This window comes from Aspergillus brunneoviolaceus (genome assembly GCF_003184695.1).
Source record: "Aspergillus brunneoviolaceus CBS 621.78 unplaced genomic scaffold BO95scaffold_111, whole genome shotgun sequence".
Taxonomy (NCBI): Eukaryota; Fungi; Ascomycota; class Eurotiomycetes; order Eurotiales; family Aspergillaceae; genus Aspergillus; species Aspergillus brunneoviolaceus.
Window position 1 is genome coordinate 1 of NW_020290841.1, and position 22,878 is coordinate 22,878.

General features: G+C 54.2%; 7 protein-coding genes across 7 annotated transcripts; 2 read left to right on the forward strand and 5 right to left on the reverse strand.

Annotated features, from left to right (window-relative positions):
- Positions 1–959: 959 nt before the first annotated feature.
- Positions 960–2,633, reverse strand: BO95DRAFT_344079 (uncharacterized protein; the record flags this gene model as incomplete). The annotated part of the gene is made up of 2 exons (XM_025581981.1): positions 960–1,763; positions 1,812–2,633. Coding segments are annotated over 2 exons (1,626 nt in total), but the record flags the coding sequence as incomplete, so codon positions are not given.
- A 903-nt stretch (positions 2,634–3,536) lies between these two features.
- BO95DRAFT_376483 (putative DNA helicase) lies at positions 3,537–6,051 on the reverse strand (the record flags this gene model as incomplete). Its single annotated transcript, XM_025583208.1, has 5 exons — positions 3,537–3,621; positions 3,688–3,748; positions 3,795–5,224; positions 5,309–5,341; positions 5,468–6,051. 5 exons carry the CDS (start codon positions 6,049–6,051, stop codon positions 3,537–3,539), a joined length of 2,193 nt encoding a protein of 730 aa, XP_025436590.1.
- A 742-nt stretch (positions 6,052–6,793) lies between these two features.
- Positions 6,794–10,350, reverse strand: BO95DRAFT_425498 (endonuclease III domain-containing protein; the record flags this gene model as incomplete). Its single annotated transcript, XM_025584713.1, has 2 exons — positions 6,794–8,468; positions 9,019–10,350. The coding sequence occupies 2 exons, from the start codon at positions 10,348–10,350 to the stop codon at positions 6,978–6,980; spliced, it is 2,823 nt and encodes a 940-aa protein (XP_025436591.1). The 3' UTR covers positions 6,794–6,977.
- Positions 10,351–10,825: 475 nt separating this feature from the next.
- On the forward strand, positions 10,826–11,803 carry pex4 (putative ubiquitin conjugating enzyme (UbcJ)). Its single transcript, XM_025587797.1, has 2 exons — positions 10,826–11,039; positions 11,146–11,803. The coding sequence occupies exons 1-2, from the start codon at positions 10,883–10,885 to the stop codon at positions 11,466–11,468; spliced, it is 480 nt and encodes a 159-aa protein (XP_025436592.1). The 5' UTR covers positions 10,826–10,882; the 3' UTR covers positions 11,469–11,803.
- A 22-nt stretch (positions 11,804–11,825) lies between these two features.
- Positions 11,826–13,950, reverse strand: BO95DRAFT_29998 (putative GPI anchored cell wall protein (Dan4)). The gene has a single exon (XM_025581764.1). It carries the CDS (start codon positions 13,541–13,543, stop codon positions 12,311–12,313), a length of 1,233 nt encoding a protein of 410 aa, XP_025436593.1. The 5' UTR covers positions 13,544–13,950; the 3' UTR covers positions 11,826–12,310.
- A 1,922-nt stretch (positions 13,951–15,872) lies between these two features.
- On the reverse strand, positions 15,873–16,484 carry BO95DRAFT_376469 (YbhB/YbcL family Raf kinase inhibitor-like protein; the record flags this gene model as incomplete). The annotated part of the gene is made up of 1 exon (XM_025583206.1): positions 15,873–16,484. The coding sequence occupies one exon, from the start codon at positions 16,482–16,484 to the stop codon at positions 15,873–15,875; it is 612 nt and encodes a 203-aa protein (XP_025436594.1).
- Positions 16,485–20,360: 3,876 nt separating this feature from the next.
- gel1 (1,3-beta-glucanosyltransferase gel1) lies at positions 20,361–21,805 on the forward strand (the record flags this gene model as incomplete). Its single annotated transcript, XM_025583203.1, has 2 exons — positions 20,361–20,957; positions 21,029–21,805. 2 exons carry the CDS (start codon positions 20,361–20,363, stop codon positions 21,803–21,805), a joined length of 1,374 nt encoding a protein of 457 aa, XP_025436595.1.
- Between the last annotated feature and the right edge of the window lie 1,073 nt (positions 21,806–22,878).

A 22,878-nucleotide genomic window follows, 5' to 3' on the forward strand; every position in this document is an offset into this window, starting at 1 on the left:
GGGGGGTTATGCTTGGGGTTTGGGGGGGATTGCGGTGGCGATGCTGGGGAGGGGGTAGCAAGAGGGTGGATGGGGTTACTGGGGTTGGGGTTGGGTTTGGGGGTTGGACTGGGGGTGGGGTTGGTGATGATGGAGGATCCAGGGTGATTGTGACGGCTGGGATGGCATCGGCTTCGGCTTCGGCATCCCATCGATCAGGGAATGGATCCTCGTCCGGAGTTAGTGCGGGGGGGAGGAGAGCATCGAAATCATCTAGGGTTAGCATTGCAGGTGGGAGGAGGAGGAGGTCGAGTGCCTCATAGTCCCCCTCTGGTATCGGCATCGGGTCGGGATTTGGTTCCTGCATGGCGGATTGATGATGGTGATGGTGGGTGGCTCGAGTGCTTGTTGAGATAGCAGTTCTGCAGAGAACGGATCAGGGCGAGATCTATATAAGGGCTCTGTGGAAAGAGCTTTGATGTCCATGTGGGCTGTGTTACTTAGGATATACAGGAAGTCGCCCTTCCGGTGAAGGAATCTACGGGTGATCTGTGCGATGTTGAATGATCGATGTGCTAAGCTTTGATATGGGGATGAATGTGAAAAGAATTAATTGCAAAGGGATCATACAATATGCTCCAGAGACAAAGGCATTCAATTACTTGGAAACATCTGGTACAGGGACAAGATGGACAGATGTCTGTTACTTGGTATCCTGTTTTTGGCTTGGGTTGCGCTAAGTTGCGTACCAACAGAAACACTGAGCAAGCTTCTCAAGTTCTACCTTTCTGAGCTCAACTATCTTACTTCCAAATTGAGTCCGTTCAATATATCAATAAAGTATATACACTAAAGCTAACTAGGTAATAAGTAATCCTGTCATGAACTTTTCCAAATCATCCTGTGATCTGTCAAGTCAGGATCCGGCTATATACAGTAAAACATGCATAACAAGTCGTTAAGAGGAGAATCCACCACAATCAGATCATCCCACCCAGCTCCATTCGGCGACCCGGCGACCATCGCGACGAAATCACCTCCGGTGCAGGTTTCACCGGCAGCGGTTTATTGCCCGACAGCTCGTTGCGTTCCCACTCCGAGTCGCTTTCCCCCGGCACACCGACTGTCTCCGGCCGGGAAGATTCGCTCGACGACAACCCGCCACCTGGCCGCATACGTCGGAAATCCTGCAGATCAGAGATGGGGATCGGGTAAATCGGCCCCATGCCCAACCCCATCGAATCACGCGCCATCTGCGTCAGCTGCTCCATATCCTCGCGAAGGCCGGCGACCTGCTGCTCGAGGCTACGTCGTGCGGTCTGTTCGCGCCGCAGCAGCATGACCAAGGCACTATACTGTTCGACTGAGATGGTGCTGTGGTCGGTTAGGGATGTCGAGGAGGGGGCTTGTAAGGTACGTGAGCGGTGGAGTTGATTCGGACGAAGGGTGCTTGTGCTGGAGGGGCGGTCTGGGAGGAGTGTGTCTTGAGTAGGGATGGGCGGAGGCATCTTGTTCGGCCCCGATGATTGTTTGCGACGATGTCGCTTGACAGGTGATGCAGCCTGCCTTGATTCGGCGGGACTCTCACTGCGGTCGGTCTGCAGACGAGCAATGGCGAACTCGAGGTCGATCATCTTGACTTCCAGGATGTTGAGCCGCTGCTCCAGCGTGATGTGCTCGTCCTGTTGCATTGAAGTGACGAGGGTGCCGACATTAGTCGGAATCGGATCCTCGGGCTCGGGCTCGGGCTCGGGCTCATCTTCCGCCTCTGGTTCCACGGCGGCCTCCTCGGGCTCAGTGCCTTCAGGCTCTGCTGGTTCCTCCATCAGAACCAAAGTCTCGGTGGGCAGCGCCGGCGCACTGGCGACTGTAGTTCGAGTTGGTGGACGGTCGACCTCCGAGGGTGCGCCATAGGCGGTAGACGCGGCGCAAGACTCCAGACTGCGCCGACGCCATTGAATAGGCGACATGAGATGGTGGTGTTCCTGCGCCAGACCGCGCAGGGCGGCAGCACTCCGCGACCGGCGCTTTAGCTGCTGGCGCTCCCGGCGACGGCAGACATCAAGAGGATCGCTGTTAGCATGGGGACTATTGTCGCGCTTGCTCACAGGACGGCCCTGAACGGCGGCTTCGAGCGCACCGCGGGATCCATCATCTGACAGGATCAGACTGGGAAGCGTGGCCCGACGCCGTCGTGGGTGCGAGTCCAGCTTCTGCAGAGCTTCCGCGAATGAGGTGACCGTGCCATTGGAGGGCGTAAACAGCGGAGGGGAGTGTTGATGTTGTTGTCGAGATCCGAAGGTTAGAGCTTGTGACGGCAAGCATCGTTCCATAGTCGGACTAGTGCTACCTCCCCGTAATGGCGGAGACACGCTTTCATCCCCGCGCGTCTTGCGGGTGAAGATCTTGCGCATGACGGTCTTCAACGTGCTGCCAGTGCGTCGATGGGTACTGGAACCGCGCACAACCACGGTTGGGGGCTCGGCAGGGACAGGAACAGCTCCCTGGCGGGAAGGGCCGCGCAACGTGCTGGACAAGAGTGATGTCTCGGCGGGGCGCGCGCGACGAGTGCTGACGATGAGTTGTTTCGAACTCATCGGAGGTAGGGCGGTGTCATCCCAAGTGTCGGCCATGGCGGACTCTGGCGATGGGGAGCTCCGATGCGAACTCAAATTGGACATCTAGAAGAGAACATAAGATGCACGGGCACGTGGGAATGTCGGGATGTCGGGATTGCCGCGTGGGATGATGAAGAAAAATGATCGAGCAGACGGAAAAGACACGATCGGGTATATAGTCACAGACCGGACACGGCCGCGGGGGAGAGCGCCACCGTCAGCAGGGAGAAGCAGGAGATCCGGCCGAAACGCTCAGATCATGGTGAGACGAAGGAGTGACGCGAGATAAAGTCTGTTTGTAGAGAGTGAAAGACTATCAAGTGGGGGAAACAGTATGGGAATGAGAGACAGTGGATCGAACCAAACATCAAACTACAGGAGGGGGGAAAGAGAGACTGAAAGGGAGAGAAAGTGGACGCAAAGAAGAAAGAAGGAAGAGAAGGCGGAGGAAGAGGAGGAGGAGGTGGTGGTGGTGCAGGCAGAAGAGGAGCAGAGAAGCAAGCATGTGCCCAAGTGGGCCTTTTTTTACGTTTCAGGGGGGGTATTTTTAGTATCCAACCTGACAAGATTGAAGACTAAACACAAGGCTCTGTATTGTGGACGCAGAGAAGATGCACAGAAGAGCATGATGAGGTGAAGAAGGATCAGCAGGATCGGATCGCGACCGATTCATCGTCCTCGGCTCGTGCCAACACAACCGAAGATGAAACCGTCAGACTTTAGTTGTTGTTGGTCGATTGATTAATGGTGGGTGAATTGAGGAATCGATTCTCAAATGATGGATGCCAAGCGGGCGTGCTCTGACCACTTTTGCTGTCACTCGAGCCGAATTGGTGAATTTAGTCTGTTTCAGCCGAGTGGAGCTGCTGCACAAGGCCGAATTACGGAGGATTATGCAGTTGCAGTGTTTTTATGACTTCGTCTTTGGCGGGCGGCCTCTCACAAGAACGTCCCTGCATCGGGATAGCGCAGATCAGCCTGTTCTTCTAGAAACTCCATCCAGCGCTTCAAAAACCCGTTTCCTCTATAATGCAGTTGGGGTCTGTCAGCAATCACGGAGAAATCCAACAACCGCCCCCAAATGACTTACTGGCTGATCGTCTCCGAATCACCGCAGATGCATAAGTGTCGCTTCGGCCGCGTCATGGCCACTGGAACGCTCTAGTCAGTGCTGACCTTCGCCAATTAATCTAGAACTTATCTTACCATTCAGCCGACGCTTCTCGGCCAGAAATCCAACTTCGCGGGCCTCGTTACTGCGCACCAGGCTGACCACTACTGCCTCCTTTTCGCGCCCCTGGAAGCCGTCGACGCTGCCCAATTCCAGGTCGGGATATTTCTCGCGGAGCATCTGCGACAACACTGCGAGCTGTCCGTTGTACGGGGTAATTACTGCAATATCGTTCGGTTGCACCCCAGCCGCCACCAGGGCATCGACATGCTGCCCTACCACCAATGCCTCCATCGAATTACTCTTGCTTTCCCCCAATAGTTTCTCTGACTTACCTAGCCCCGATTCCTCCGCCGTCTCAGGGAAGTCCCCGCCCTGGGTGTCCCAGAAGACCAGGGGTGCTATCGTATCGTCCGTCGTCTGTACTTCGTATGGCAAGTCCGCCAACCGACGCGCCCGCACGGCGTCAGCTGCTATCAATTTCGACTCGTACAGCTCCTGCGAGGGGAATTGCATAATGGTTTCATGCATACGATACTGGGTGGTGAGCATGCGTTTGATCCCCGGTCCATGCGTGGCCAGTAACCGGTCAAACAGCGTAGTCTCCAACGAAACGTCGGGCAACAGATCCACCCCCGCCTCCGCACTGCTGGTTTTTGTCTGCTCGCGCGTTGATTTGACGGTGGGCGGCAGCTGCAGATGGTCACCGGCCAGGATGACCTTGGACGCCGGCAGCAGCGGGATCCAGCATTGGGGCTCCAGGGCCTGGCTGGCCTCGTCGATCACGACCACATCGAATTTTTGCCCGCGCAACTGATGCCCGCCCGCCCCATGCAACGTCGCCAACACGACGCTGCTTTCGCGCACCAAGTCCACCACACATTTCGTTTCCCGCTCGCGGTACTCTCGCCGCAACTCCTTCAAATCGTCGTAGATGGCGCGCCGCTCCCGTCCCGTCCGCGTCTTTCGGATGCTGGCCTGTTTCTGGTCGATCTCGCGGCGCACATCCCGCACAATCCCGGCCGCCTCGGATGTCTGCGTCAACACCTCGAGCGAGTGATCCAGCACCGCCGGCAGCAGTCGCGCGGGGTGACCAATGCGCACCACGGGGATCTTCTTGGGGACCAGTCGCTCGACGATGTTATCCACCGAGATGTTCGAGGGCCCGCAGACCAAGACGCGCTGTTTCCGCTGCACCAGCTGCACGATCAATTCGATCAGGGTATGCGTCTTTCCCGTGCCCGGCGGACCGTGGATGAGGGCGATATCGCGCGACGCCAGTGCGAACCGGATCGCCTCTTTCTGGGAGTCGTTGAGCGTGGGATCGGTAAACTCCATGTCCTTGCAGACATCGTAGTCGGGTGTGAGGGGGGTGGTATGTCCGAACGCGACGCGCATGAAGTGAGTATGATCGGATTCCTGCATTTTGGCCATGCGATCCATCGTCTGGTTCATCCTGCATCATCACCATCGCCGTCATCGCGTCAGCATTTCTCCCTTCCCTCAAACCAACCAGAATCACCCGAGGAGATCTCCTTACCTTCGAAACGTAACATCATTCGCCAGCTTCACACTACCCCCCGCATAAAAATCACCAGTCAGCCAGCCATCCCGTCCCATAATTCTCATCATCTTCACCTCTCCCTCCCACCACCCAAACACAAAAACACACAAACAAAGAAAGGAAAAAAAAACGTACAACCAAACCCTCTTCCCCCACAACTCCTCCACTCCCTCATCCTCCTCCTTCTTTCCCCCGGCCGACGCAGCAGCCCCCTGCTGGCCAAACGCAACCCAAACCGCCCCCTCCCCAACCCTGGTGACCACCCCCTCCGGCGCCTTACTGCCACCACCACCACCATCTTTCTTCCCCTTCTTCGCCCCCGCCGACGACGAAGAATTACTAATCTCCAAACACCTCACCACATCCCCGACCCGGATGCCATGCGCAGGGAGCCGTAACCGCCCATCATCCTTGCCATTATTCCCGCCCTGGCTGTTGCCATCGCCTCCTCCCTTAGAGCTGTTAGAGGACGTAGTCGCCGCATCCGGCACAAACTCCCCAACCAACCGCCCGCCCAACCCCGTGCGCGTCTGCGAGAGCACCAGGCCCGTGAGCGCGTGGCCCGTGGCCTGGAGGGTGCGGCGCGTGGCGGGGCTGGCGGCGACGGAGGCGGCGGAGAGGGTGGAGGAGGCGATCTCGAGGCTGTGTTCGGTTTTAAGGTGGTGGAGCTGGGTGGTTGCGAAGGCGGGGATGGGGATCGGCGATGATTGGGGTTTCATTTTGGAGAAGGGGATAGATACGGTTTGCGTTTGTCTGAGAGGGTTGAGAGGTGGTGCTGGTGGTGAGCTGAGCTGAGCTGAGCTGAGCTAAGGTGGATCAGCGTGTGGTTGTTTGCTGTGGTGGGGGTAGGTAGGCGTGCGCACTGCAGCTTTTGTGGTGAGGGGTGGTAAATTTCTTGGTTTTTCTTGGGCGGGAGGAAGAGATTGTGATTTTGTTTCGGATGCGATGGGCTCGATTCGGAGCAAGGTGTGTTGCGGTGGCTTGCTGATCACGGTGGTGAGTGAATCTGGGGAATTGGGTCAGGAAAGTGGAGGAAGTGCGTGCTGCAGGATTGAAGAATGATGCAGTGCAAAACTGAGCTGCCAGATCGGGCTGCGGGCTGCGGGCTGCGGGGAAAGGCCGCGTGAGGGGAGCGATTAGTCATCAACTCCCTCGGACAGCTGTCGTAGTGGGCGGTGAAGTAGGGGAGGGAAGGCTGGATTCAGTCGCTTCATTCGTGGGTGTTTGCGTTTTTGTATTCAGTGAGGATCCTTCTATGAGAGCTCTAGGCGTAGGAGTTGCTTTGTTGACACTTTTTGACCAGGGTAGTGGTAGTATGGCATTAGTATGGCCGTATATCTTAACCACCTCAGCCATGGGCAATCTAAGGGACCACTCAATTCTATTCTGGATGTGGTCAAGGCATCAGTGACGCCACGAGGAATCGCAAATTAAAGTCTATTTGCTGGTTGCCAAGAAAGCCTTTTTTTCATTTGTTATTATGAACAATTACCTTCGGTTACAGACAACCTCCACTTATTAACTAGAGTAGATATTCCGAAGTGCTGAATAATGAACGGCCACCCTCCCTCCACGTTCCAACAAGGAAAAAGAAAATAGACACAGAGAAAAGTAAGATCAAGTCATATCCACTAAAGACACATTGTCAATGCGCATGCTGTGAGTTCTTCGGACCACTGAAGGGCGCCACTCCGCGAGCCCGCTGATATACGATCTCCCCCAGCATCCGCACTTCCATGTCCTTTGCCAGTTCGTGGTTCTCGGAGAGATACAAACGGTAGTCGCGCAGTCCTCGAAGTTCGAGCATCCCCTCTAGCAGCTTCTTCAGGTAACGGCGCCGGGGCTCACCGGAAACCATCCCTTTCCAGCCCATATCCACAATAGTCAATGACAGGTTCGGGATCTTGAAGTGCTCGCGGATGAAGCGGCGCAGCACCGACCACCAGAGCAGAGTCGATTCGTTGGCGCGGGGCCCTGTGCGGGGAGTATCACGGTAGTGGGACGGAAACTTGAGAATCAGGTGCCGCATGAGCTCCGTGGTTGAGGTCGGGAGCTTGTTAAGGAACTGCAGCATGAACTCCGGGTCTTCATCCAAGAATGCGAATTTGTTAAGGGAGTAGAATATCTGGCGGGCGTCCCGATAGAAGTCTCGGCTGACAAGGAAGTAGTTGAGCGGGCTCTCAAGGCAGCTGCAGGAGGTCGAAAAAGCTGTGTGACGGCCACGGCAGAAACAAATCGCCCCAACAGGAGAGCAGGTCAGGCAGCAATTCATCGAAAGAAAGCTGCTGGGTCGCATGGCTTTCTTGCGATCCTGGAGCGAGATGACACCTCTCAGGCTCTCCACCTTTGGGAGGAATGGGTCTGGATGGTTGACCAGGAGCAGCTCCAGAATCATGAACTGTATCTCCCGGGGAAGACGAAAGTACGGAAACTGAGGCTTGACTGCCAAAGTATTCGTCACCCTCAAGGCAGCACGGCGAATCACCTTCTGAGTGTGTTCCTCATAATTGTGACCAAAGTGGAACGCGCACTGGAGCAGAACTGGGAATGGATTCATCTCACGCATGAGTCTCTGGGCGACCTCCAGTTCGCGCACCTTGCATGTCATACTAAAATACTTCAGGCCGTGCATTTTAGAATGAGCCAGCAGGCAGAAGCTGATCCAAATTCGTAGAGACGTCCTGTGGACTCCACCGGCCAGCTTGAGGTAGCGGTGTTCTTTCGGGCTCAGGTCCAAGTGCAAGTAACGCAGACGGTGGAGTCCCCATTCAAACGAGGACTCAAAGGAATTGTAGTCAGTTCTGCTGGAGAGGGGTGCGTTAAACCGATTGCGGGAGAAGAAAACTGCGCCGGCTTCTTCACGAGTAGCACGAGAGATACTGAAGAGCTCAATAGGCAGTTTCGGGTGATTGCAGTCGCGCTCTATCCAGATCCCTGGACTTGGAGCAATATAATGACGATGATCCCCTTTCAGACAGGTGCCACCATTGTACTTTCTGCGTACAGCCTCGTATCGGAAGTTTATGACACAGTTCCGCAGCAGTCCAGCATACTCGAGGATCCTGACGCGAGCCACATGCGGGAGATCCATGAACGTGATGCGTGGTTTCTGAACGACCACCTCACTTTGAGCAGCCTGGTTCTCGGGATCGTTCGCAGAAAGCATCCATCCACGTTCAAGGAAAGTGAAGAAGGCATCCTCAAAGGTTGGGAGAACCGCGGCCGGAACATCGATCGAAGCTACTCAGAATTTGACGGTTAGTAGTCTTTTAGCTTGGTAGATAAGAGGGGACATGGAGGCATCAACGGACCCATGATTTCCATCAGTCGAGATGAAGTGTGTCCCAGATACTGCCAGGCAGGACTGAAACTACTTGAGGAAGCCCATATGAGATGGAGTGTGAAGGGCGAGGGGAATTAGGTGGTGGAGGACGAAGTATGGAGGAGGCAGAGATGTGGTGTAGAGAAAGCGAAAGAACGGACGCGAAGAGGAAACACGGTAAGTCACGTCAAATCCTCCTACTGCGTGACAGAGTCAACAGAGACAGCAATGGGGAGATGTCGGACTTGATGGGCAAAACAACAGAACAACAGAACAGTCCAAACAGTCCAAACGTGAAACCCCTCAACAACGACGAGTGAAGAAGGTGAAAAGGGAAAGGCCCGCATTCAATCCATCACTCCACCTCAACCTTCACCTTTGGACTTCCCCCGCTATCGTCAATAATGAACTGCTGCGGGGCAACACCACTTTCCGCCTTGTATACTATCGTCTTCTTTACTTTGGAAGCCATTCCTCGAATCTCGCTCTTGCACAACTTCGTCCCTGCAAGGTCACAGTCGCCGCACCGCCGGCCGATAGGTAAGCAGACCGTCTGCCCCAGTCCAACCAGCAACTTGTTAATCTCATGCCATTTGTCCTTTGGCAGCCACGATTCCAGAGCCTTACGAGTCTCCTCCGGAGTCTTCGTCTTGTGCCATCCCCAGAGGTTGGTGATACGGTGCACGTGAACGTCAACGCCGATGCCTTCGTGCTTGCCCCAAGCAGCACTCATACACAGGAATGCCATCTTCGGCCCGACCCCCGGCAAGCTCATCAACTCAGTCGGCGTCGACGGGATATCGGAGTCATACTGATCGCGGATAATGAGGGCAGCGGCTTTGATATACTTGGTTTTGTTGTTATGGAAGCCCACGGTGCGAATCAGCTCGTTCAACCGTTCCGGCGATACGGCCAAGATATTCTCCAGGTTCAGAGTGCTGTCCTGCATAGGCTCTAGTGCCTTGCTATCATAGTTGTCGTCGTTGGGCTCGGCCTTGATGGCAACCGGAGGTCCATCCCCAAGCTCTGTGTGCAATCGTTGCATGGCCACGGCCGTCACCGTATCCTTGGTCTGCGACGACAGCATCAGAGCAATGAGGGTCTGGAAGCGGCGATCTCGAGGCGACGACGCACGCCAATAGAGCTCAGCACAGCCCATAGTGTCGACTGGGGCGGTCGGATTGTCCTCGCGCATCTTCTTCACGGTGGTATAGATGGTCTCCCAGTTGGACGGAGGCTCTACCGTATAGGTGCCATCCTCGACCTTGACCTTCCGGGCAGGCACGCGGCGGGATCTGGCCGCAGGCTTCTCGAAGACCTTCTCTTTGACAGTGGTTTCAACTTTGAGGGGTGTCTGGGTAGCATTTGCAGGCGTGCGCGCAGTACGATTCCGCGAGCCGCGGGCTGAAGGGGCGCTCAATGCGCTCTTCCGCCGCTTGGCAGGGGGCTCCAAGATATCCTCGATATCGACAGTTGGGACCGATGACAGCGACGACATGTCATCATCATCGCTCACTGCCTCCGCAGACGCAGGCACAGATGCAGATGCAGACGCAGATGCATTGGAGCCACCGTTGAAGGCGAAACTGCGCAGGACACTGGCATGGGCCGATGAGCTGCGTGTTTGCCGACGGCCAGGGGGCGACAGGGCCTGAACGACTCTGGCCGTCTCCTTGGCTGTGCGAGAGGTGCGCATGGATGTAAAGCTGCTGGTTATCAAGATGAAAGATGAAAGATGGATGTCGTTTTCGATTTCACATGAAAAGACGGTGGCTAAGCATCAATAAAATTTGTTAGGGCCCCATCAGTCCAAGGAATGCGCAGTCCAGACCACGGGAAGAAGACTGGCACCCGGCGCTACTGAATGGGGAAGACCCACGACTTGAGCCTCGGTATTTTCTTTCCGCTTCAACTCCAATTGAGTGCAGTGCCAGCCACCCGCTGTGTCACTTCCTGGAGGAATGTGTCTGTTGGTGAGGGACTGTTTTTGAGAGACACGCAGCGATCGCAGAGACTTGTTTTCCCTTTCAAAGAACACGGTCAATTTCACACGTCCTCCTCCACACGCACCAAGGGCAAACCCCTCGCTCAGTCAGCGACGCTCAGTCAGCGACGCCGAGCATTCCACCGCATTCCAGCCACTCACCACTCGCCAACCACGCCAGCCAGCAGCCAGCAGCAGCAGCAGCAGCAGCAGCAGCTCATTCTGCACATGAGAAGCTGAGACAATGGCAACGCACAACACCACCCAGCGTCTCCTCCGGGAACTGAAGGACTACACCAACAACCCCAATGAAGCTCTTCTGCATCTCGGGCCCATCGAAGAGGATGATCTCCTCCACTGGGAAGCCGTCCTGAAAGGTGTGAAGGGCACTCCATACGAAGGTAAGCAAACCCTCATTCCTCCCTCTCCCCCGCGCCCCTCCGCACTGCCGACAGCCCTCACTCAGCTCTCCCCCACAACCTTTACACAATCTAAGATTCTCAATAGGCGGCCTCTGGTCCCTCCACATCACCATTCCCCCATCCTACCCGCTTACCCCGCCCACCATCCGCTTCACCACCCGCATCAGCCACCCCAACATCTCCTTCACCACCGGCGAGATCTGCCTCACCCTCCTGACGACCGAGCACTGGAGCCCCGTCTACACCCTCTCCTCGACCCTCACCGCCATCCACCAGCTGCTGACGGATCCGCGCCCGGAATCGCCGCTCAACGTCGACGTCGCCGCCCTGCTGCGCGACGGCGATATCCCCGCGTGGGAGAGTGTGGTGCGGTTCTGGACGGAGGAGGAGCGGTGGGTGCCGAAGTAGACAATATACCGCGTGGACTGAGGGAGGTTGTTTGGGGTATATACTCGTTGGTCAGGAGGTGAGAGGCTAGGTTGAAGGATCGCACCATGCAAACCGAGATGCGGCGCGTCTTTCTGGATCATCAAACCGTGTCCGTTCCGGGTGAGGGGACACAAAGAGATAAGAGGGAGGGGATTATCACCATGTCTATACCTACATCTACACCTATCTATACTGTTGTTTATTATTCGGTAGGTTTGTACAGAGCTAGCTACTAGGTAGGTACCTAGCTAGCCTACCCATCACGTGCAAAGTGACAGCAAGCAAGTAGGGCAAGTCATTTTACCACATTAGAGCCATGCTGTTACGTTCAGAATACCCATTTTCATGACCTAAGCACTACAATTATCCATAGCCTGAAACAACTGAGAGAACGAAACAGTCTCAAATTATGTCCGAATGATCCGTGATCCAGGAGTCACCTTGGCAACCCCCAAGGGTGAATGATCAAAGACAACCTGTCTAAAGTATGCACATGCTTTGAACAACATCCATCCATCCATCCCCTCTACCCTCCTCTTCTCCCCAACCCAGGTGTAAAAACAGAAATCAGAATGCGCTAAAGGAGAGACAAGGTGTGGGAATACGCCGAGCTAAATGAACAAGTAATGTATGCTTTGCCAGATTCACGTGTGTTTTGTTTTTGCATCAAAAGGATCGTAATATGGTGAGAGGTATCATGGGGGCAGCTGAAAAGCTAGCAGGAAACAAAAAAAAAAAAAAAAAAACGCCGGAAAATGCATTTGCTGGGAGGAGAAAAACAAGTATTCGGATGATGTGGGGGAGGTGGTTTGCTTTTGTCTTTACAGAGCCATAGCCACCACGGCCGCTCCACCGACCATCACGAACAGCTCCCGACCTAGACCGTGCGCGGTCGCGGCACCGTTGTCGGTCTGCAGACTTGGGGATCCGCGGGTGCCGGTGGCGACCTCGTGGGCAGTCTCGGTCGGGTGGATGACGGTGATGGCGGTGACGGTGCTCTGCTGGCCGTTGGGCAGCGTGGTGGTCATCTTGTAGGTGGAGGTGTAGGGGGTGGTCTTGGCGCTGGTGGTGGAGCTGTCGTCTGTGGTTTGGGAGTCCTTGGTTGAAGTAGTGGAGGTGGTGGTCTCGAGGGTGGTGGAGGTCGAGGTCGAGGTCGAGGTGGCGGATGTGGATCTTGATGAAGTGGAGGACGAGGAGGAGGTCGAGGAGGTGGATGTTGTTGAGGTGGTGGAGGTCGTGTGAGCTGCGGTAGTATGTGAGCTGGATGAAGTGGTACTAGTGGTAGTGGAAGTAGCAGAGGTAGAGGTAGTAGTAGTAGTAGTGGCCGCGACGGTGGGGATCGTGGTACTAGCTGCGGTGGTGTGAGAAGAGGACGAGGACGAAGATGTGGACGAAGTGGACGCAGAAGTAGAAGTAGTAGAGGTCGACGTCGCCGTGGCAGACGACGAGGAGGAAGAGGTCGACGAGGTGGTCGCCGTAGAGGCAGAAGAGGAAGAGGAAGACGTGGACGGAGACGAGGAGCTAGACTCACTGCTACTAGAGCTCGACTCACTGCTGCTAGAGCTGGACTCACTGCTGCTAGAGCTAGTCGTAGGTCTCGCAGCGGTCGTGCGGGCAGCAGTGGTCGTAGGAGCGGCGGTAGTTTCCGCAGCAGTAGTGGTGGGCTGTTGTTGCGCACTGCTGGTGGAACTCTCAGCCTGCGAAGCGGTGGTTGCTGCCGCGGCGGCAGAAGTGGTCGCTGCCGGCTCCGGGGCCTGGCTCGTCGTCTCTACCGCAACCGTCGAGTTGCCATCCGCTCGCTTGACCAGGTTCAAGTGGTCCGCCAACGACGAATCATCCTGCTGGAGAGCTGCGGCAGCTTCCTCGTCAGACTGGAAGATGCCGTGGCTGAACCTCTGGAACAGATGCAGAGCCTTGTGGAGGGAGGTCTCTTCGATGCTGTCGGCGACCGACGGGGCGTCGGATTCGGACTGATCGGCGGCCGGGGCTGCAATCGCAAATAAGGCGATCAGGGATAGGAGAAGCAGTTGGAGCAGGCGAGTTGACAACGCCATGGCGCCTCAGTTGGATATTCGACGTCTTTTTTGATCGAGTGGGATGTTTTTTGTTTTGAAGTTGAAGTGGAAGAAACGAAGGTTCAGGGGATCGAAGCGAGAGAAAAAGTGGTCGTTCACTTGGTTGGAGTTCCCAAAAGGGTAATACTCGGAGGTCGATGAAGAGGGGAAGGAGACGGAAGCGGAAGAGAGAGGCCAGGCAGGTTGATAAGTATGAGTAAGTACTGGGCTGAGTACAGTACGGTGCGTGTGGTGCGTCCTGCAACAGTGGGCTGGCAATAGTTGATTATAGTAACGGTTGGCAGGTGATTGATTAACTGCAAGCCACCCGAGATGAGAGTGAAACAAATGGCCGACAAGGCTTGTTCTGCTGCGCCGCCAGTGAATAAATAGTAGCAGACAAAAGAGAGAAAGAGAAGAAAAAAAAAAAAAAGAACCTCGATTGCCAGGCAGGCTAGAAAGAGCAGGAAAAAAAAGAATACGTACTAATGAAAAAAACAAGGCAGGTCTAGCTCGGACTTGCGGAGCCAGTGAGTGAGTGGATCAACGAGTGGAAAGACGCTAGAAGATCAAATTACAAGATGGTGCCTTATTTTTTTGGTTATCATCATAGAAAGAAAGGATGAAGCAAACAACATTCAGGAAGCAAAGGCATTATAACAAGAGGGACTGATAGAGAGAGGAACAAGGTTACCCAGATGCATCTTGCACCATGGTTCTACCCAGGTGCGGCGATGCATAGCCTATCCCCTCCGGTCGCGATAAAATGCCCTTAAAAAAGCAACAAAAGTATCCGGATGCAATCCGTGGGAGTCATGACTTCTCGACCGATTGTACGAGGTCACCGTCAGCCGCGAACACGGGCAATTGGGCCAATGCACACACCAGCTCGCCTGGATTTCCTAACCCAACCCACCTATTACCTACACAGAGGGTGTAAGACGGCAGCCATGCATCTTTGGCTTTGGTTGTGTGTCTCACAATCTGTGTGTATACCACCTCGGACAGACACTGATTGGCAGGCAGACTGTTTTGATGATTGGTGTCGTGGTGTCATTGCGAACAGTCGGCATTGAATTTAACCTCACTGGCTTGAAAAGGGAAGAATGTTTCAGTTGTTGCGGCCAGTCAGGCTGGAGCGGACGATCCCGACCGCTGAGACAAATCCGAAGAACTCCAGGTCGATAAGCAGAATAATGACAACACCATGAGATCAGTCGTGTTGCTTTTACGGTTTTACCCCACCTTACTCTTCGCAACCGAGCAGTCTTCTCCGTCAAGACCTCGGAGTTGACCACATGAGATTTCTACCGAGGACAAAAGAATTGAGCTCTGGGGCAAAGTATTCAGTATGGATTTTTTTTTCTCTTTCAGCACAGGAGTCTTTGTGCTGGGTCTATCAGGCACCAGGGGAAAAAGGAAGCCCGAACTGGGCCACTTGGTCCGTTCCTCTGCCACCGTTCGCGGACTATCGGCACTACCATCCAGGTGGCCAATTTGCCAAGGAGGTGTGCCTGACCATCTCTGGTACCTGTCGATTGCTATCCACTTACATCAACAACTGATCCCTTTGAGTTTCATCAAGAATCATTCACACTGTGATCAAATTGATTTTCTTTGAGGCATCATTCGATGCCTCTTCACCTTGCAGTGTCGACAGACCGGCTGTCATTGTTACAGCTTCCCGAGCGCCGAAACCCCCCTCCGCATCCGTTGAAGGGCTAAAGGGGCTTAGCTCTTATTAGATTCGGCCCTAGTCCCAGAACGGCTAGCTAAGTTGGATCAGATCTGCTATTCTGGGCAGCGTAAGCATCAGTGGCCATCTCTGATTGGCTCTAACTAGCGCAGTGAGGCTGACCCTTACCGGGACTGGACTAGCGCCCCTATCCTTGTGCTAATCTTGGAGACAGCCGGGCAGTCATTTTGCCTCTTCTACCAAACACAATACGAACAGAAGTTTGTTTTCGACCAAACGGTCAAGAATGAAGCCAAAGTCGGGTCGTTCGGCTCAATAGTCCATACTATAATTATCGGACGATTCGAAGCTAACCGGCCCTAGTCGACGCAGAAAGAATGCCGACTTTCGACGATGACGTCCATGACTACTCCATGTAAGACATGAAAGTGAAGATCAGAGCGAAGCCCATCGAGTGAACTGTGGTCGTACCACTTTCTTGATTGCAGGTGCTCCCAATGCCTGTCTCCGGGTGTTACAAATGATTGCGGGTGTATCCATGAAAACACAACAACGACGATGACGATGAACGACTCAAAGCACACTGTGCAACACAACAACGGATAACGATCTCCATCCGATTCGGATCATGCTTCAAGCTCTCTGAGACAATGCCATCCAAGCGCCCCATCCCGCCACCTTCCCCTCGATCGCGCGCATAATTTCCTCAATCTTCGCCGGCGAACTGAGACCCTGCTGGTCCAAGGTTTCGTTCAGTGCCACCAGCTCGAAGAAGTACCGATGCGGCCCTTGGCCCCGGGGCGCCAGCGGGGCGAAATACACGCCGTTCCCTCCATTCTGGCCGTACTTGAATCCACCCCGCAGCATGAACGGCTCGGTCTGCGACTGGTCGAGGAAGAAATCCGGGTTCTGCACCCCGGTTGTCGCGCGATGGACCCCATAGAACAGGCCGTGGATGACGGCTTCGGCGGTCGGGGAGTCGGGGTCCTCGCAGAGGAGGATATACTCTTGGACGGCCGTGCCGGATGGATAGGGCCAGGACAGGGCGGGGAAGTTGCCTGCGCCCTCGCGTGTGTGGTCGATGTCAAGGTAGGAGCCGGTGGGGCCGAACTCGGGTGATTCGAGTAGGATGGATGGCCACGGGTGGTTGGTGAAGGCTGGCTGGCTGATGAAGAGTTTGGACCATTGACACCAGACGGTGCTAATGAGGTTGATCCAGATGAGGGGGTAGGTGGTGTAATGCATCTGGTGTGCTGTCAGTGTCTGCAGTACATGCTCGGTGCTTGGGTGCTTGGAGGCCACTCACACTTGCTTGCTCGTTTGAGCTGGTATGAGCTGGTACAAGCTGAGGGGATGACGAGAAAGAATGATCGAAATTGTGTGGTTGCGAGGTGAGGATACTGTTGCTGCTCTTCTGGACGCCCTCTTGGAGGAGGTTGTCGGGCTTCGGTGGCCATATCATGGACATTCTCCTGCCTCTTGAACCTCAGGTGCAGTAAGTCCTCGGGGAAGGAGCCAGACGCCACGTAGTGAGAGTTGGAAGAGCAAGCACCGAGCCTGCATCTTCCAAACGAGGTGAGTACTATGCTGGTCCTACCTGCTAGATCATGGTGCAGCTGCCCCAACAATGGCAAGATGCCTTTGCCATGACAGTCGGTGTTGAGCAGCTCAGGGGACCGCCAACAACAGCCAGTGCATTACATCCTTCATTTTCCTCTGGGTGTTCTTTGCAGGCAAGCAAGCGAGGATAAGTATGCCTTTTGAACAAAGTAGTACTGCGAGTAGGTCGCTTCGCTTGATCACAAGACTGTCATGTTGACTGCAAGAGCTGAGGAAGGTGCAGTACAAACCCTTCAGCCATTGGCCGACATAGCATATATAGATGCCTACGTACCTACCCGAGCCCTACAACAGTATACATAGCATATTAGGCTGCCATCAACAGCATTCCCTAGTACAATTCCGCCCCCTTTCCGCTCGCGAGTCAATAAATTATCAGTATAGTTCACATCGTTTCACCCGGCGACTTGGCAAACCCATGCTCCTCGCTTGTCGAGCTCTATTCCCCCCTGGCAATCGTCTGCGCCTCAATGGATTCACAGCATGCTCGTAGCGCATGTCTTGACCCATTGGCAATACTTCAGAGTGTCAAGGACCAGGTCAGTCCCGTCCGCGGGCTCCGAGCATGATGGCCCGATTTCATGTGATGCGAGGCAGCCTACGCTCGCTCCACTCCTGATTCAATTGTGCGCGCCCGGGCGGCTTGAAGGACTTCATATCCTCTAGAGAACCCTGGGATTAATGTCATGAGGTATACAGTCCCATACATTCCAATATCTTTCTTTCCTGATAATCCACCAAATTCTCAACCTTCCCTCCTATCTGGCTATCTAGATATATATTCCTCCTTCGCACGTCAACAGAAGTAAACCTCACCTTCACCTACCCTCCACAATCCCATAAGTCAGCACAACCAAACCCAAGAAGCAGAAACATGCTGCCTAAACCTCTCCCGACCCCCCCAAGACCTCCGTAATTCATCAAATGGCAACCCACCCCGCCGAGACGGTCTCGACCGACTAGCCGAGTCCCGCCGCGCTCGTTAAATCTCCGGCCAAGGATTCCGCATGTGAGTTTTGACGCGAGCTATTCACCCCCCGTGGGAGATGTCGCTCAGTGAGCGGTACTCAACCTCCTGAGTTCTTGGGTTGGTTTTTGTGGAGAACTTCGTTCTTCTGTTTTGTCTTGTTTTGTTGGTATGCGGTCTTGGATTTGACGGTCGGTCGGGCTGGGCTCGGTTAAGGGGATTGGATAGATGGATAGACAGGTACGGTTACCGGTCGCGGGGAGGGGGGGGGGGGGAGAATTGGGTCTAGAGCGAGAGTTGGTGGGACCGTGCTTCGATCTGTGCGTTGACGTCAGTGTTAGGGTTTTCGTGTTTGGTTTGGGAATGGAGGGGACAGGGCGGGTTTTATGTCCCCTGGGTGATGAGGGATTGGAAGTGTAAAGTTAAGTATTTATGGTTGTGGATGCGATAAGTTATCTGAGATTGTTTCTGTTTGTGGGTTGGATTGGATTGGGTTGAAGAGTTGAGGGAGTAGAGAAAGTACCACTCCCGACCGGGTTCGGAGGGATCCCTCCTACATAGGCAGAGTATTCGGTTCGGCAATTGAGAGTACGAGTAAGTTATGTTGAAGTATGTACATTGTAAATTGAAGTATAGAAAAGATATCTTATCTTGACGCACGCGTTCTGCTCCTGTGATTTACTTTCCTCCTCTAAGTGCATCATCAAAGGATCGAGTGATAATGGTCCCTTCCGGACATACAGACATACAGAGACATACAGATGTCAATTGTGGCACAAGAAGAATCACTGATCTCATCCTCTACCAGTCCAAAGAGCGAAAGGGAGATCAAACTTGGCTCTTCTTCATACGTAAATGCAGGGAAATGAGTGATTGGCTAAAATTAGCGAGGGGACCGCCTAAAATTAGCGGAGGGTGGGTTGAGTGGATGGGGGAAGGAAGGGAATCTTGGGTGTTGTGTTGGCATGTCTCAGCTGCTGCTTCTTGGCTGGGTAACCATACCTGCTCTCCATCCAACGAATGGCACAGGCAAAACCTTGGGGCTCTGAGACAGGATACAGAGTCGTCGTAACCCCCCCCCCCCCCCCAAAGCCTATTCTTCTGGGCGTTTGCTCGGCCATCAACGGAGGGAGGTATTTGGGGACACCACAAGGGAAAAGAGAAGGGGGAGGAGGTCAGACATGCTGAGGAAGGAACCAACCCTCGAGTCAAACCAGCTCGGAGATGATCTGCTTTGGCACGGCAGGGAAACGGGATGGCTGCATCGATCGGTACCCTGAAGTGCTTGAGAGAGAGGAGGGGATCTTCCCCTTCTTATACGTTAACATGATTACACATAGTATGTTTGGAGAGGCAGAAGTGTTTGATCTGGTCGTTAGTGCTTAGTCGACAGTTGAGCACTGAGTAACCTATTTTGCAGGGTGTGGAAGTACAGTACATACTGTGTACAGTACAGTGCAATATGTCAAGCCACTTCCAGTGAGCAGCACCCAGGCAGGGGTCTCACTTCGTTTTCTTTCCCGCCCAGGGACTGGATTTGTGGCTGGACCCACTGGGGGCCCCCTCCTTCTTTCCTTGGCCCGGCCGGGGTTCAGGGCTTTTCAGGGCTCCTCAGGGCTCCTCAGGGCTCCATCTCCACTCCATCCATTCTTTGCGCCCTTCCCAGGTACAAGGATGTCATGGTCGACTTAATTGGTGATTGAAAAAGGCACAGCAGAGATAGAAATTCACCAGAAGGAAAACACCAATTCAATTCAATTTACTGTTCTTCAATATTCACCTATTCACTAGAAAATAACAAACTGTTTACACACAATGGAATCCACTCTGCTGTCCTATGTATAGTCCAGTCCAGTCCAGTCCGTCCCTGGCTGGACCCTGATCCATCCTGCAGTGCAGTGCAGTCCTGCGCTGGGGGCGATCTGACGATCGAGACAGCTGATAGGCATCCGGTAGACCCGCCCAGCAATTTCCCACACATACTGAAATCCCTTGGCTGCCTCATCCGGCAATCCAGGCAATGGAGACATTGTGTGACACGCGCTTCTTTGTGGCAACCTGGGTTATCCTTACTGTTTTGAATCTTTGTATGGGGCAGACGGCTCAGGGATGGAGTGGATGGCTGACACTGCCTGCCTTGGGCTGCCCAGTGTCTGCTCTTCAGTTACCCTTTAAGGGTCCTTCGACCCTGCACCACCACCACCACCCCCTTCCTTACTCTTTCGATTTCTCTCTCTTCTCTCCTCATCATCTTCTTCCCCTGCCTTGGGTTCTTTCCTCCACTATCCCTTCAATCGTTCGCTTTTCTTTTTTTTTTTTTCCCCCTCTTTCTCTCCCCATTTCAAGTCACTCGTTCAATCTTATTGACCTCTTCTCGCCTGCTTTCGATAGCCGCCAATTCTTCCAAGCTCTACCCTCCCATCAACTATATCATACTCTGTTACACAGCAGGTCTCCATTCGTTCCCGAGACTCACCCACCATCCGCCTTGTTTATCTCCCATCAAAGCACCTCGACTCACATAATCTATCAACATGAAGGGCTACGCTATCGCGACAGCCATCACTTTGGGCGCCTCCACCGCTTTGGCTGCTCCGAACCTCAAGGCCCGTGACGACGTGACTCCCATCACCGTCAAGGGTAATGCCTTCTTCAAGGGTGACGACCGTTTCTACATCCGTGGTGTCGACTACCAACCCGGTGGCTCGTCCAAGCTGGCCGATCCCATTGCCGATGCCGAAGGTTGCAAGCGCGACATCGCCAAGTTCACCGAGCTCGGCTTGAACACTATCCGTGTTTACTCCGTCGACAACTCCGCGGATCACGACGAGTGCATGAACGCTCTGGCAGATGCTGGCATCTACCTGGTTCTCGACGTCAACACCCCCAAGTACTCTCTCAACCGTGCCGACCCGAAGCCCTCCTACAACGATGTCTATCTCCAGTACATCTTCGCCACGGTCGACAAGTTCGCCAATTACAAGAACACCCTCGCCTTCTTCTCTGGAAACGAGGTCATCAACGACGGTCCCTCGTCGAGTGCTGCTCCCTATGTTAAGGCCGTCACGCGTGATCTTCGCCAGTACATCCGCAGCCGCAAGTACCGTGAGATCCCTGTCGGATACTCTGCTGTATGTAGTCACGTCATATCACAAGGAAAGGAAAAAGCACGGAAAGACTAACCTGGAATTTGTCTCTCTAGGCCGATATCGACACGAACCGTCTCCAGATGGCCCAGTACATGAACTGCGGTAGCGACGATGAGCGCAGCGACTTCTTCGCCTTCAACGACTACTCTTGGTGCGACCCGTCTTCCTTCACCACCTCCGGCTGGGACCAGAAGGTCAAGAACTTCACTGGATACGGTCTTCCTCTCTTCCTGTCCGAGTACGGCTGCAACACCAACACCCGCAAGTTCGAAGAGGTCAGCTCCTTGTACAGCACCGACATGACCGGCGTCTACTCCGGTGGTCTCGTCTACGAGTACTCGGAGGAGCCCAGCAACTACGGTCTCGTCCAGATCAAGGACGGCAAGGTCAGCACCTTGGATGACTACGATGCTCTCAAGTCTGCTCTGGCCAAGACCAAGAGCCCCACTGGCGACGGTGGCTACAACAAGACTGGAGGCGCCAACCCGTGCCCTGCGAAGGATTCGCCCAACTGGGATGTTGAGAACGACTCTCTTCCTGCCATTCCCGAGCCCGCTAAGAAGTACATGACCGAGGGTGCCGGCAAGGGTGTTGGATTCTCGGGCTCTGGTAGCATGAACGCTGGAACTGCTTCTACCAGCACCGCCACGCCTGGATCTGGCTCTGCCTCCTCGAGCAGTGGCTCTAGCTCTTCCGGCAGCGGGACTTCGACCAGCTCTCCAGGTGCTGCTGCTGGCCTGCACGTGCCCCACCTGACCATGACCCCTGTTCTTGTGGGCCTGGTCACTGTCATGTCAACCTTGTTCGGAGCTGGCATGGTTCTTGTTTAAATAGTTCATCTACCAGTGCATGTTTGCTCATGCTTGTCAATTCTCACCGAAAGCCCTTTTCTTCTTCCGACGGACCTTTTTCTCTTTTTTTTTTTTCTTCTTGTTTTTTTGTCTTCTTTAGAGTCAATATGCAGCCAGATTGGTCGAAGCACTGTATTTGACGATAGCCGATAGCCGATTGCTAGCAGGGCAGATGGCGGATGTGGGTTGCCAACGAAGTGATATTGAAGGCAGCTGTACAGTTGTTTGGTACCTACATTTTTAGCGCACGTCTCTCTGCATGTAGAGTAGTAATGAAATGATTTATCAAGGAAATTGCCCCGCTCAATTGAAGAAAAAAGAAAAATTGATGAGTATGACCCTATCGCCGGTTGGTCGGCTCAGCTGCCTGGTGGTGGGACCCGCCCGGAGGCCGACCGAGGTTTTCCCTCCCGAGTCACTGCGGACTAGAGTAATTTCCAGACTCCTCTCTCCGTCTTCCACCATCCATCTTCTCTGACACTTTGTTTGTCTCAGGATTCCGCAGGACGCTTCACTTACGATATCATCCCGGCGGCCAGAGCCAGCATGTTGATTCTCAAAACCGAACAAAGTATCAGGTATGTTTGAATATTGTCCATTTTCCGATCCAGGTGTTTGCAATCGCCTTGCTAAACAGACAAACCCCCCCCCCCCCCCCCCCCTAGGCACCAACGACTGGAGTTGTGAATACTCCAAGCCTCTACGGTGATAAGACAGCTCTTGGCATCGTCACTATACCTGTCCGATATCATGACTTGGTAGGAACCGCCTGTCGACAACGGGGGCTGTCTTCCACCCACTGGGGACCTTCATTATTCATCCGACGCCCAGGGAGGCCAATAGGCGACGCGGGTTTTGTGATCAATCCACTCCGGCGCGAACTCCTGCCAGGAATCTGTTTGATATAGATGAGCTTGGCTCTTCCAAGGCACAGGGGTGCTATAACGCTCAAACCACCGATGTCTGCTCGTGAAACACATGCCGACTAGGGATGCTTGGCATGTCCCACTCCACGCCGCTCTCCGAGAAACGCCCAGGGCCCGCCGGATATT